We start from the raw sequence: 16515 nt of genomic DNA on the forward strand, positions 1-16515 counted from the left end.
CCCTCTCTCTCCTTCTCCTCTCTGTCTCCTCATCCTCTCTACTTATCTCCCCATATCCCCTCCCTCCCTCTCCCCTTCTCTCCTCCACTTCCCCTTACTTTCTTACTCTTCTCTCTATACACTCTCTCTCCCTGTGTCTCTTTGTCCTCCTCTCTCTATCCCTCTCCCCTTCTCTCTCTCTCTCTCTCTCTCTTGCTTCTCTCATCTGTTTCTCTCTGTCTGTATCTTTCTCTTCCCCTCCCCTCTTTCTCTCTCTCTCTCTCTCTCTCTCTCTCTCTGTCTCCATCTTTCTCTCCCTCTCTGTTTTCATCTTTCTCTCTCTCCGTCTATTCCTCTCCTTCTCCTCCCTCCCTACCTCTTTCTCTCTGTCTCTATCCCTCTCTCTTCATCCCTTTATATACCTCTCTATCTCTCTCCCTCTCACTGTCTCTATCCCTCTCTCTTCCTCCTTCTATATTCCTCTCTCTCACAGGCCCCTCTCTCTGTCTCTATCCCTCACTCTCCTTTTCTGTCTCTATTCCTCTCTCTGATTCCCTCTCATTGTCTTTAGCCCTCTCTCTCCTTCTCTGTCTCTATCCCTCTCTCTCTTCCTCACGCTATATTCCTCTCTCCTTCACTATATCTTCCTCCCTCTCTCTCCCTCCTCCTCCCCTGTCTCTCTGTCACTGTACGATATTTTGGCATGCTCCGTAAACAAGCACTCAAGTTCATTTAAGGTGAGGAAATCTGGCAAGTTAAAATATTTACACGATCATCCTTCATAGTGATTAGAAGAGGACGCTTTTCATTGTGATCTTTACACTGAAACATATCAACAAAGCCGGTATACAGTCTGCATTGGCAGGATAACAACGGATAACAAATGATCAGAGCTATTGTAGGACTATGTAGGCCCAACTGCACAGTGAAACAAAAGCACGGTTGTTATCACAACAATAAATATACTAATATAAAATATATAATTTGCTTCTCACAAAATATAAGTGTGTGTATGTATATATATATATATAGAGAGAGAGATATAGACAAGGACACTGGAAATGTTGTCAAGTTATATATGCCCCAGGTTTTTAGCTTACAGACAGAAGCTTAGAAGATTAGCAGCCTTAATTAATAGACCACCTGTGAGAGGCTGATAAGGGACATGTTATTCTCTGTAGTCAGCCTCTCACTGCCAGTGGAACAGGTCAGAAGCTTGTTGAGAGACACTGTGATTACTGAATGTAAGTGCTGTGCTAACGGCTTCTGCTTTGCGTGAGGGACGTTAGGTCCTTTCACTCTGAGGGAGGGAATCATTTACTTTTATGTTTTGTTTATTATTTACCAGGATTTACTTTTATGTTTTGTTTATTTATGCTCCAACATTTCCGAACCTTTACGTTCTTTTTTTCAAGGTATCCTTGGAAAAAGAACATAAAGATTCTGAAACGTTGGGAGCATATCTGAAAACACTGTCAGCATGTTTTTTTTTCTGCAATGATATGACCTATAAGTGCCACCAGTACTGTCAGATACATATACAAATACACACACACGGTAAACGTGAACATATTTTGCTCTGTGTAATGTGGAAAATGTGAATATGGTGCGGCAGTGTACTGTGTGTAGCCTAGTAATGTGATTTATGGGTCTACTAAGCCTTAGGTGGGGATAAAGAGCCAGCCTACCAGCTTCTAATTGACATTTTTCAAACACAGCCTATGACGTGGCAGTTAGGAGCTGATTGGCTGGTACTTTATCTCCGTCCACTTTATCTCCATCCAAGGCTTAGTAAATAGACGCCTTAGATTGAGTCTTATTACCTCGGATGAGGAATAAAGGAAATTGTTCCTACACATCTCTTATGTTGCTCATATGTTGAATTTTCAGGAGTGAATAAGAGGATATGTCATTATTCAGTTTAAATTTGTGTAATAATATTTACCAGAAATTGGTGAGATAAGCCTGTCCCTGTATTAGGATATTGGTACTGTACAGCTCTGACTCCAGTCTGTTGTGTCCTCTATACAGAGGCGTCTGCACGCAGGCCCCGTGTTACTGCCTGATCATGGAGTACTGCGCACACGGACAGCTCTATGAGGTACTCCGGGCTGGGCGCAAGGTAACGCCAAGGCTTCTGGTGGACTGGTCAACTGGGATCGCTAGCGGCATGAACTACCTCCATCTGCACAAGATCATCCACCGAGACCTCAAATCACCCAAGTGAGTCTGTTCCTATTGTCACTACTAATACTACGTCATGGGGGCAAGTAAGGACGCCGCCAGAATCGCAGTGTTGTTCTGTGATTGGCTGTAACAGAGCGCACCGCACACTCCCTCACTGACACTTAGACGTTATGTAAAGCATTGAAGTGGAAATTTAGCCGGGGTAGATGGCCTGGTCCATTGTGCATCATTGTGTAGTTGTGGATCTATGGTGGTTCTGCCATTTATTTAGTGAATTTGGCTCAAATATTGTGGTTACATTTCTAGTTAAATTCAGGGCAATTTTAGAAGAGCACGCATTGTGCATTAGGGGCCTTATTGGGAGTTCCAAGAAAACAGGATCGCAAAATGCGTCCGCCAAAAACTTTTTTTGGCATCTTATTCAGAGTTAGTCGTCTGCGCAAGCATGTAGCTGCAGATCGCTCGCCTTTTCACGTACCCGTGTTACGTGATAACACGTAAAAATGTATGCACAGGCTTCCCCTCCTCAAATGAGTGTGAAACATTCTTTATTTGTGATAAACGAGTGTTCAGTAATAGCTGCAGAAATTTGCATAAATGGGTGTGTTTTTAACATTTCCAACCAATCGGATGCAGTCATCATCATCAGTGATGCACTTACCCCAGGGGTTGTAGCACTGGTGGCCCAGACCACATCCTGAGTTTTCGCTGCCCATTTTATTCGCAATTTATGTCTACACGCCCACACCATCCCCTTAGGGTACTTTGGTTGCATCTGCACGCCCGCTGCCTGCGTCTGCATGCACGTTCAGGCCAAAGTCCTCTAGTTTTACGCAGTCTCACTCTGAAAAAGGCCCTTGATGTTTAACGGGCAGTAGTGCTAAGCAACTGCATCAAGTTACCCTGTCACTGTTTCCCCAGTGTCCTAGTCACCCACATAGATGCTGTGAAGATCTCAGACTTTGGAACCTCCAAAGAACTTAGCGACAAAAGCACCAAGATGTCGTTTGCTGGCACTGTGGCATGGATGGCTCCAGAGGTCATCCGGAACGAGCCTGTCTCCGAAAAAGTGGACATCTGGTCAGTATGTACTATGTAGTCGCTGGTTGTAATGTTATATCTCTGTGTTTTTCTCTTCTCAGTCACCGGAACATAGTGGTGGGTGGTCATTTAGGCAGTACAAAACGTCTGCGGTGCATTATCCGCTTTGGTCCTGCTGCGTGCCTCAGTGAGTGCACTCCCCGATACTTGCAGTGGGAACCGTTTTGTTCCTCCATGTTACATGTTGGGGGATAATTTTAGTTAATGGCATGGATGGTTCCAAAGTGATTGAAGGGAGGCTTCTTCTGATTTTCCCACCTTTCCGGAAACCTTGACATAGATTTACCCTTTCGGAGAGTAATTGAGCACCTCGATGTGTGCCGGTTGGGACATCCAGACACACCGCTGCTTCACCGGATTTAATAGGCCCGTCTATGGTATCACCCCGATGTCTCCTTGTTACAACCCTTCCCAGTGCATTCCATGTATATGTTGTTGCAGCATTCAGACTAATGGATGTATATATTTGTCTAATAGCGAGGCATTGTCGATTATCCAGGTCTTTTGGGGTTTTGCTGTGGGAGCTACTGACAGGGGAAATCCCCTACAAAGATGTGGATTCATCTGCCATTATCTGGGGCGTGGGCAGCAACAGCCTCCACCTCCCAGTCCCCTCTACCTGCCCGGACGGTTTCAAAATCCTCATGAAGCAGACATGGTAAGAAGTTACTGCATCGATGACCTGACAGCCTAATTAGTTTTCATATCGATGAGAGGATAAAATACATTGTATATAAGATAATGACAATGATATTAAAGCTGCATTCTCAGGTAAGTGTCTCACACCTCAGGCCGAACCCACAGTGGGGGGAGTGTCTGTGGGGACCAATAGGAAATCTGAAAGCAGAGCTTTTCATCTCCTTATTGGTCCTTCTGATCACGCCCATCTCTGCTGGCATTTCAAAACAGTGGACAAAACATTTTTCTGGAGCTGTACTGCCGGGATGGAGAACTCGTAGCTGAGACTAGCAGGATCCCCTGGGAAAATGAGTAAGCGACGGGGTAATGGAGTATCTAACTGGGAATGTTGCTCTGAGAGAACACCTTTAGGTCATCTATATTTAAATGTTAATATTTTGAAAAGTACAAACATAAGACGTCACTTAAAAGGATTGCATTTCGTTGCAAAATGTGTACTAAACACCAACAATTCATAAGTGATTCGCTTTTGGCAGTATAGTGCAAGTGACACAATGAAAGCAGGTTTCTTGCTGATCTTCATTATTTATTGCTATTTACTAACCTAACCCCCCTAACCCTAACCCTCCTTTAGGGGTGCCTAACCATAACCTCCCCCCCAAGTGCCTAACCCCCCTCTAAGTGCCTAAACCCAACGCCCCCTTCCCCACAGCCTAACCCTAAGTCTCCAGGGGGGGTGACGAAACCTAACCTCCCCCCAGGGGTGCCTAACCCTAACCCCCTCTTCCCCAGTCTAACCCTAACTAGTGCCTAACTCTTACCCTAGTGCCTAACTCTAAGTCCCTAACCTAACCCAGCGGCTGTCCACGCCCGGCTTACCTTCGATCGGTAAGCCAGGTGTCGGGCTCCCGGCGTAGGTCTAATGACAGGCGTCGGGATTTCGACGCCTGTCATTAGACCCTTGCTGGGATTAGACAGTCGGGATGCAGACAGTCGGCATTTAGACTGTCGGCATCCCGACTGCATACCGTTGTGGCACCTGTGTACATGTGACACCACGTGGGCTATCAGGGTTTAAAGAGCCCACTCCTCATTCTGATATGTGGGGTTGATGGATCCAGCAGTGGAGAATGGTAGAAGTGGAGAAGTTGCCCATAGCAACCAATCAGCTTTTTTTTAATCACATACATTCCATTAAATGATAGGTAGCATCTGATTGGTTGCTATGGACAACTTCTCCACTGGTTCAATTCTCCACTGTTTCCAGTACTTGATACATCTCCCTCATTGTAATATGGGCCCATAGAGTTAATATTATGGTTTATTTAACCAACGACTGATGTGTTGTATGCTACATTGGCTTTATAGTAGGGATGTGCAGGCGCGGATTAGTTCAGATTTTCCTGCCAAATTCGGATTTTTCCCGCCAAAAATCGGGTCTCAGAAAGAGGCAAAACGTCATCTTTCATGGACAAACATAATTACTGGACAAAAGTCCATGAAAGATGATGTTTGTCCGTGAAAGATGACAATTTGCCTCTTTCTGAGACCTGATTTTTGGCGGGAAAAATCCGAATTTGGCGGGAAAATTTGAACTAATCCGAGCCTGCACATCCCTACTTTATATAGCAAATAAGCCCTCAGTGACGGTGAGAAAAGAGTCTGGGTGTTCTGTAAAACTCTGTACAGGAGTATATACCACTCACTTTTCCAAGAGCTCACCCCGCTAGCAGTCCCATAATTGGCCACACAGTCTTGGTTTTCCAAGACACCAAAGATCAGTGTCTTTTGCAGATATTGCATGTTCTGGGCAGATTGGTGGTGTGACCATAAATGGCCATATTTTCCTATCGGGGTGTTGGACACTATGGGCAGTATTCAATCAGAAGCAATAAGCCGTTTTCGCGTGGGTTTTAGTGATAATTTTGCCTTTTTTTAAATTTTTTACTCCGTATTCAATTCCAGTCTGTTTTCGCCTATGCGGAAAGTCAAGGCACTGATATAGGCGATACTATTTCTCCACAGAATAGCAGGAGGAAAAAAGTGTAACATCCTATATTTTGGGGTGCAGATGTTGGGAAACCACTCAAAACCCTTGCTACACCCCCCCAAAGGACAAATCACCCCCCCAATTTTTTTTTAAATTCCAGGATCCCCCCAAAAAACGCCTTTGAAATAGAGGGTGAAAATGACAAAAGTGGGGGGACAACTTCAAAAACTAGCGAAATAAGCTTCTGGGGGTGCTCTAAGAAGGGGCCAAGTGTTTTTGGGATTGCAGGTGCTTGTATCACTTTTAAGAGAAATTAAAATATGCTAGTACCCATTTTCAAGCACCCCAAATTTGATGGGACTACTTATGTTCACCAAAAAATACTGCTTAATACCATTCTTCACCACTTTTGCAAGGACGCTAATAACAAGATTTTAAAAAACTTCAGTACCCCAAATAGTTTTATTAGGGTTTTTGTAACAATTCTACATTGATCCCCAATGTTTACTGCCTCTTTTTTGGGGGGGTAAGGCTGATTTCCCCAAGTCTGAAAGTACTTTCCGCCTGTTCTACATTCACCGCTTGCCGTTTTTCCTGTTTTGGAATTGAATACGGAGGAAAGCGGGGTCGCGCACCATAAGTTTCCGTGTCCAAAACCCGTGACGTCGGCGAAAAGTCCGGCAGACAAAACTTTTGCGTGGGTGCAAAACTAATTGAATACCGCCCTATGCAGAAGATTGCCATCGACACGGCAAGTTCTCTAAAGCCGAATATCCCATTACTAATCATGAGAAGAGAGTCCTGGTACATGGCAGGCCCTTCAGCCAACACTTTACCCGCAGAAATTAATAGGACATTGAATCGGAGGGCTGCCACGGACAGGAAGTGGTGCCACGGACAGGAAGGGCTGCCAAGGACTAAAAATACTTTTTTTTTTTTTGACCAGCAAAGGCTTATTTGCCGATTGAGAATGCGTAGCTGAGACAAGTGCCACCGAAAGACAGACGGCAGCCCTGGCAGAAACCTAGTGTTTTATCCGGTTTCAGTAGATGTATTTGTTCAATAAGACCTAATAATATTCATTTATTAGTACCAGATCCAGTTTTGTTTTCTGACGACCCATCTCCCTTTACCGTTAAAAGTTATTTGATACTAAAGATTTTAGGGGGAGTTGTATCAAGGCTTGGAGAGTGATAAAGTGGAGAAGTCTGACTGTCATGTATCCAGCACAGTCTTTGAATTGACAGTTAGACGTTGATTGGTTTCTTTGGATAACTTCTTCACTTTATCTCTTTCCAAGGCTTGGTACATCTCCCCCCGTCGTGCCGGACACATGTGACACAGAGAATGGAGCAATGTATTACACTGGCCGATTACAGGCTGTGCTGACATTACTGTGATAAACATTGACTGGTCCAGTGCCTTTCATTATAATTCCCACCCTCACATCTGGCGGTGCTGATGGCTTTGGTTATAATCTAAGCCTCCGATCTGCTGATGTAATGATGAAAAAAAAAACTATCTGGGTCATAAGTACATTATTATATATGATCATCAGTATTGGAGAAGATCGGTTTATATTATTTGTGTGACCGCAATGGAATTTGCTAGGCAGATATCACATTAAACTAGATAAAACGGTGCATGCGAGTTCTGCATATAGGCCCCCAAGCCCATATTTAATGTCACTGATCGATTCATTCTACAACATTAGTATCATTCATGAAATAATCATCATGTAATAAGACCTTTATGCTGCTCTCAGACACCTACATCACTGTACATCATCTCTATGCTGTATTTATCCTGGCTAATATATTCAGCGCCTTAATGCTAATCATTGCTTCTGATATGTACGAGCGCACGTTTACTTGTAGTTTACATAAATTACATTGGCGGTAGCTTTCTCTAAATGTATATATAAATACATCATACAGGGTGTGTAAATTACAGGTAATTATGTGCATGAGCTTATATTGATTTCCTTACTATTGAACGTTGTATATATGAAATGTTGCATTTGGTTAAAGTTGTTATTACGGCAGCAGCAGCTTAACATCACATAATATGGTTCCTTGCATAACATACGTCAGATGTATTATTGTATTGATCATTCTATGACAGTGTTTCCCAACCTTGGCCCTCAAGCCACACTAACAGTCCAGGTTTTCAGGATATCCATGCTTGAGCACATATGGTTACATCAGAATTACTGAGGTACTAATTAAGACACCTCTGTTTAAGTATGGCTATCCTTAAAACCTGGACAGTCAGTGTGCCTTGAGGACCGTGGTTGGGAACGCATGGATGCTTAGAGGGTAGGGGGGACTTATTTATTTTATTCGCTTCAGTCATTTGTTTAGCGCAGTGTATGGGGGAGATGTATCAAACATTAGAGTGTGTCAAAGGGGAGGAGTTTCCCTAGAAACTCATCAGCTTCTAACTATCCTGTATCTAGCACAGTCTATAAAATGACAGTTAGAAGCTGATTGGTTGCTTTGGGCAATTTCTCCACTTGGTCTCTCTCCCAGGCTTGGTACATCTCCCCCTTTAGTCTTAGGATCAGTATATTGCAGTACAGCATTAACAAAGGGTTGTTTTCACACATTGCCCTAATGGAGTATTGTAGTATATAGCTGTATCGGCAATGCTTTGTCTCTGTGACATCATCGATAGACATTAAGGAGATGATAATTAGTAAATGACAATCTTTCCATGTTGTTTAAACATATGTTCTTAAAATACTTATATTTGCTAGTCCAGCTGCTCAGTGCCACTTTATTCTGGATGTTAGATCATTTCTCAGTATATGTTCTTATTCTATGATTGAATTCATCTATGGGGCGAATCAATTAGCCACAGGACACCGCCGGGTTTTAGCTCCAGGGTTATTTCCCGTGGTAAGAACATCCCTAAGTCATGGTAAGTCATAGCTCCCGAGTTTAGTGCCCAGAGCTATGCAATTACTGCCTGCGCTAAGAACGTGGATAAGGCGCGGTGAGCCATAGCTCCCGAGTTATGTGCCCAGAGCTATGCAATTACTGCCTGCGCTAAGAACGTGGATAAGGCGCGGTGAGCCATAGCTCCCGAGTTAAGTGCCCAGAGCTATGCAATTACTGCGTGGGATAAGCCCCAGAAGGTCTAGTTAACGCAGATTTCTAATTGCACCTCAGGAGAGTGCGAGCAGATATTTGCTTAAGGTTCACCCTCGGGGCAAGTCGCAGGCTTACCGCTGGCACTAATTCCAGATCTCTGGGCAATTTACTCAGGATCTAAAATCCTGCAGCTAATTGAATCACCTCCCTATGAGTTCATAATGTAAATTGTAATAGTATTGTATTATGACCATGGAATGCAGTCACATTATACTAGAAATAGGAGGAGATGTATCAAGCCTTTTAATAAGTGGGTAAGTGAGGGGGGTACCCATAATAACCAATCAGCATTTGCCTATCATTATAGAATGTACTTGAAAAAAATGCTAGCTAGGAGCTGATTGGTGGCTGTTGGCAATTTCTCCTTTTGTCCACTTCCCCACTCCTCAGAAGGCTTGGTGCATCTCCCCCCCAAAAGTCCTCCTTATGCAATATCAGCGTGCCACTGACAATTGTATGCAGATGGGTGTAACTATGGGAAGGCTGGCATGGATGTATAGGACGTGCATAGTAACGCTCACCGTACTACACTCTACAGGCAAAGCAAGCCCAGGAACCGCCCCTCATTCCGACAGATCCTCATGCATCTGGACATCGCCTCCGCTGACGTCTTGGGAACACCACAGGAGACCTACTTCAAGTCACAGGTATATTCTCCATGTGATGCTGGTTTCCGCTGTGCGTACTGCACCTGGCAGGAACTTGGCACTTCATAGGTGTCCAGTGCTTCAATCACCGACAAGCATTCAACCAGCACAGACCAGTATTATACACTATGTAGACAAAAGTGATTAAACACTGACAGCAAACAGATCAACAAGAGTTTATTGACGTCAGTACTTTGTAGGTCACCATGTGCAGTGATTACTGCAGATGGCCTTCTTGGCAAACTGTCCGCAAGTTCCTGGACAGCAGAAGGCGCTATGCTTTGCCATTCCGCCCTAAGTATAGTGACCAACTGTGATACTGAAGAAGGTTGAGTCGGTCTAGAACGCACCCGTCACTCCAATTCTTCCCAGATGTTCTCAATGGGGTTAAGATCTGGACTCTGAGCTGATCAGTCCATCCGTGTTACTGAATGCTCTGTATACCAGTCCAGCGTCGCCCTGGAAACATGACAGGTGACATTGTCGTTCTGATAAAAACATTTGTTGTTTCCGTAGAACTGCAAGTGCCTGGGCCTCCCTACCAAGTGTTCTTGTCGAAACCGCCACATTAGTGGCCATTTGGAACTCGTGTGCAGTGATATGCATGGGACCATTATGCTTGTGCGGGGGTGTCCTATCACTTTTGTCTACATAGTATAGTTGTATGATTCCTGCGTATATATGTAAGTGACCTTATCACAATGGGTGCATGTCCTTATTCAGTATGGCATTCATTTCGTACAGAAACCCTCCCTCTCCTCAGTTTGTAGAACCACAGAAGAACACACTCCAGCCACTTGGAGATACTTCCCCAGTAACGCAGTGAAGTTTTATTTAGATCAGAGAGATAATGTGTGCTGACAGCAGCTGATTGGGTGGTCCCTCTCCTTCCTTCCTATATTCTGATAGAGGAAGATGTAGGTTAGGCAGGGGAACAGAGCACGCCATTCCGCCTTTTGTGCTGCAGCAAGCCCCCAGGTGAGTCAGCGCACGTCTTGTGTGTTACAGATAACTGGAGACTCGCTGCAGCAGCCTCCTCCCGGGGCACGTGACTCATTGGCTTTTCAGCAGCAGACAGAAATAGCCCATTTTTCTGCTCTAATGACGGCTGAACTGGCTGGAACATTTCTGAGCGTATTATGCATCTCTTGTATTGTCAGCTACTCTGAAAGGGCTTTAAAAGCCTTTCAAGACCCACAGCCACCCATCTTCTCCCCATTCTTCTCCTGCTTCATTTATCCAGTGCCTCAAACTGTTGGAATATCTTTCCTGCACTACTCCGCTAGCCCTCAGTCATATCCTTTGTCCACCCTTTGTCCCAGTGTCACTCATGACTGCTTATACGTAGTTCTATTCCAAGCTTACAGCTGTAAAGCGTAATTCAGTGCAGCATGAGAATGATACTCACTAAGTGCTATGTGGAATCAAAATCAGTAGTGTTTTCACCTTGTGTACTTTATTTCTGTGGCATGTCCTGGGAATTATACCTTCTGCATTTTATTCCTCGGCAGACCTTACTTTAGGCAAATAGTGGCTTCCTGTCCATGGCAACACTAATGTAAAACTGTAAAGGTTCCCCGTTACCTTCAGAATCTGATTCTTATTACCGGCAGGTTCTGATGGTTACAATGACAGCATAGATTTAGGGCAATCTTCAGTGTCGCTTCCACAGTTTATTTTGTGGCCCTTGTACATGCTCTTATTTAAAGAGTTTATTACCCTAAATGAATTATGATTAATTATTCACCTTGGATGACCCCAATGGGGATAAGCATATATACAGAAACCTGGGCGTAGGCGGCCTGAGCACATTACTCTGCTAGTTATTTCATCCTGTAGATAAAAGGGTTTTCCACCTTCATGTTACTTTAATTATTTGTTTTATGCATGCTATTCTACAACTTTTACTGAATATCGTGATTTTATCCCTTACTAGTTTTATTCTGTGCTTTTTAGCAATATATTTATATCATCTGTGCACACTTAGACTGTCATCCCTAGGATGTCTACTTGCGCCAGTCATTACTACATTAAAATATGACCCTGGAAAATCAATGTGTTTAGTAAATGTTGCAGGAAGGTACCTGTAAGGCAATACAAAATACATTTCCGTCGGAAGGGGGAGTTCCCATTTCATTTAGCTCAGTATAACAACAGTTGTTCTTTTTCCCACAACACAATATTCTCATTGGTATTGATTATGATCTATATACTCCTTATGTAAGGCCAATGGTCACAATGTATCTTCCTTTCCCCACTGTTAGGCTGAGTGGAGGGAGGAAGTGAAGAAGCATTTTGAAAAGATTAAGAGTGAAGGGACCTGTATCCACCGCCTGGATGAGGAGCTGATCCGCAGGCGCAGGGAGGAACTGCGGTGAGTTTCTATATACTAAGGTGCAATTCTCTCTGTGCACGATTACATATCTCCTCTTACTGTATGTTACATTTCATTTATTGTTACATTGTCAAGTCTATAAAACCTAGTTGAAAACCCATCTCTCTAGTAGTGCTTACCGAACCCCCACCTATTCTACCCACACTAATGTGCTCTCATACCTACCCTAGTCCTACTAATACTACCCACACTAATACACCCTCATACCTACCCTAGTCCTACTAATACTACCCACACTAATGCACCCTCATACCTACCCTAGTCCTACTAATACTACCCACACTAATACACCCTACCTACCCTAGTCCTACTAATACTACCCACACTAATACACCCTCATACCTACCCTAGTCCTACTAATACTACCCACACTAATACACCCTCATACCTACCCTAGTCCTACTAATACTACCAACACTAATACACCCTCATACCTACCCTAGTCCTACTAATACTACCCACACTAATACACCCTCATACCTACCATAATCCTACTAATACTACCCACACTAATACACCCACATACCTACACTAGTCCTACTAATTCTACCCACACTAATACATCATCATACCTACCCTAGTCCTACTAATACTACCCACACTAATACACCCTCATACCTACCCTAGTCCTACTAATACTACCCACACTAATACACCCTCATACCTACCCTAGTCCTACTAATACTACTCACAGTAATACACCCTCATACCTACCCTAGTCCTACTGATACTACCCACACTAATACACCCTCATACCTACCCTAGTCCTACTAGAGCTACCCACACTAATACACCCTCATACCTACCCTAGTCCTACTAATACTACCCACACTAATACACCCTCATACCTACCCTAGTCCTACTAATACTACCCACACTAATACACCCTCATACCTACCCTAGTCCTACTAATACTACCCACACTAATACACCCTCATACCTACCCTAGTCCTACTAATACTACCCACACTAATACACCATCATACCTACCCTAGTCCTACTGATACTACCCACACTAATACACCCTCATACCTACCCTAGTCCTACTAATACTACCCACACTAATACAGCCTCACACCTACCCCAGTCCTACTAATACTACTCACAGTAATACACCCTCATACCTACCCTAGTCCTACTAATACTACCCACACTAATACACCCTCATACCTACCCTAGTCCCACCTATACTACCCACAATAACACATCCTCACACCTACCCTAGTCCTACTAATACTACCCACACTGCTACTCCCACCTTTCATACTATCTACACTGATACACACTCACACCTACCCTGAGTCCCATCTATACTGCCCATTCTAACACACCCTCATACCTACCCTAGTCCTACTAATACTACCCACACTAATACACCCTCATACCTACCCTAGTCCTACTAATACTACCCACACTAATACACCCTCATACCTACCCTAGTCCTACTAGAGCTACCCACACTAATACACCCTCATACCTACCCCAGTCCTACTAATACTACTCACAGTAATACACCCTCATACCTACCCTAGTCCTACTAATACTACCCACACTAATACACCCTCATACCTACCCTAGTCCTACTAATACTACCCACACTAATACACCCTCATACCTACCCTAGTCCTACTAATACTACCCACACTAATACACCCTCATACCTACCCTAGTCCTACTAATACTACCCACACTAATACACCCTCATACCTACCCTAGTCCTACTAATACTACCCACACTAATACACCCTCATACCTACCCTAGTCCTACTAATACTACCCACACTAATACACCCTCATACCTACCCTAGTCCTACTGATACTACCCACACTAATACACCCTCATACCTACCCCAGTCCTACTAATACTACTCACAGTAATACACCCTCATACCTACCCTAGTCCTACCGATACTACCCACACTAATACACCCTCATACCTACCCTAGTCCTACTAGAGCTACCCACACTAATACACCCTCATACCTACCCTAGTCCTACTAATACTACCCACACTAATACACCATCAAACCTACCCTAGTCCTACTGATACTACCCACACTAATACACCCTCATACCTACCCTAGTCCTACTAATACTACCCACACTAATACAGCCTCACACCTACCCCAGTCCTACTAATACTACTCACAGTAATACACCCTCATACCTACCCTAGTCCTACTAATACTACCCACACTAATACACCCTCATACCTACCCTAGTCCCACCTATACTACCCACAATAACACACCCTCATACCTACCCTAGTCCTACTAATACTACCCACACTAATACACCCTCATACCTACCCTAGTCCCACCTATACTACCCACAATAATACACCCTCATACCTACCCTAGTCCTACTAATACTACCCACACTAATACACCCTCATACCTACCCTAGTCCTACTAATACTACCCACACTAATACACCCTCATACCTACCCTAGTCCTACTAATACTACCCACACTAATACACCCTCATACCTACCCTAGTCCTACTGATACTACCCACACTAATACACCCTCATACCTACCCTAGTCCTACTGATACTACCCACACTAATACACCCTCATACCTACCCTAGTCCTACTAATACTACTCACACTAATACACCCTCATACCTACCCTAGTCCTACTAATACTACCCACACTAATACACCATCATACCTACCCTAGTCCTACTAATACTACCCACACTAATACACCCTCATACCTACCCTAGTCCTACTGATACTACCCACACTAATACACCCTCATACCTACCCTAGTCCTACTAATACTACCCACACTAATACACCCTCATACCTACCCTAGTCCCACCTATACTACCCACAATAACACATCCTCACACCTACCCTACTCCTACCTGTACTACTCACACTGCTACTCCCACCTTTCATACTATCTACACTGATACACCCTCACACCTACCCTGAGTCCCCTCTATACTGCCCATTCTAATACACCCTCATACCTACCCTAGTCCTACTAATACTACCCACACTAATACACCCTCATACCTACCCTAGTCCTACTAATACTACCCACACTAATACACCCTCACACCTACCCTACTCCTACCAGTACTACTCACACTGCTACTCCCACCTTTCATACTATCTACACTAATACACCCTCACACCTACTCTACTCCCACCTATACCACTCACACACTGATATACCCTCACACCTACCCTACTCCCACCTATACTACTCACACACTGATACACCCTCACACCTACCCTGAGTCCCATCTATACTGCCCATTCTAATACACTCTCATACCTACCCTACTCCCATCTATACTACCCATACTAATACACTCTCATACCTACCCTACTCCCATCTATACTACCCATACTAATACACTCTCACAACCACCGTATTCCCATCTATACTACCCATACTAATACACTCTCATACCTACCCTACTCCCATCTATACTACCCATACTAATACACTCTCACACCTACCCTACTCCCATCTATACTACCCATACTAATACACTCTCATACCTACCCTACTCCCATCTATACTACCCATACTAACACACCCTCATACCTACCCTACTCCCATCTATACTACCCATACTAATACACTCTCATACCTACCCTACTCCCATCTATACTACCCATACTAATACACCCTCATACCTACCCTACTCCCATCTATACTACCCATACTAATACACTCTCATACCTACCCTACTCCCATCTATACTACCCATACTAATACTCTCACACCTACCGTATTCCCATCTATACTACCCATACTAATACACTCTCATACCTACTGTATTCCCATCTATACTACCCATACTAATACACCCTCACACCTACCCTACTCCCATCTATACTACCCATACTAATACACTCTCATACCTACCCTACTCCCATCTATACTACCCATACTAATACACCCTCATACCTACCCTACTCCCATCTATACTACCCATACTAATACACTCTCACACCTACCCTACTCCCATCTATACTACCCATACTAATACACTCTCATACCTACCCTACTCCCATCTATACTACCCATACTAATACACTCTCATACCTACCCTACTCCCATCTATACTACCCATACTAATACACCCTCATACCTACCCTACTCCCATCTATACTACCCATACTAATACTCTCATACCTACCCTACTCCCATCTATACTACCCATACTAATACACCCTCATACCTACCCTACTCCCATCTATACTACCCACACTAACACACCCTCATACCTACCCTACTCCCATCTATACTACCCATACTAATACACTCTCATACCTACCCTACTCCCATCTATACTACCCATACTAATACACCCTCATACCTACCCTACTCCCATCTATACTACCCATACTAATACACTCTCATACCTACCCTACTCCCATCTATACTACCCATACT

The 16515-nt window shown here is 43.9% G+C and overlaps 1 protein-coding gene across 1 annotated transcript in view; it reads left to right on the plus strand.

Annotated features, from left to right (window-relative positions):
* The window catches only part of MAP3K13 (mitogen-activated protein kinase kinase kinase 13), an 81997-nt gene that overhangs the window by 51651 nt on the left and 13831 nt on the right, over positions 1-16515 (plus strand). The window contains exons 4-8 of the mRNA XM_088461095.1: positions 2011-2202; positions 3088-3246; positions 3767-3925; positions 9590-9698; positions 11963-12072. Of these exons, the coding sequence (XP_088317221.1) occupies positions 2011-2202; positions 3088-3246; positions 3767-3925; positions 9590-9698; positions 11963-12072 (729 nt within the window). The remainder of the gene's footprint in view (positions 1-2010; positions 2203-3087; positions 3247-3766; positions 3926-9589; positions 9699-11962; positions 12073-16515) is intronic.

The sequence above is a fragment of the Taudactylus pleione genome, unplaced genomic scaffold (genome assembly GCF_031769625.1).
Source record: "Taudactylus pleione unplaced genomic scaffold, aTauple2 ptg001017l, whole genome shotgun sequence".
NCBI lineage: Eukaryota > Metazoa > Chordata > Amphibia > Anura > Myobatrachidae > Taudactylus > Taudactylus pleione.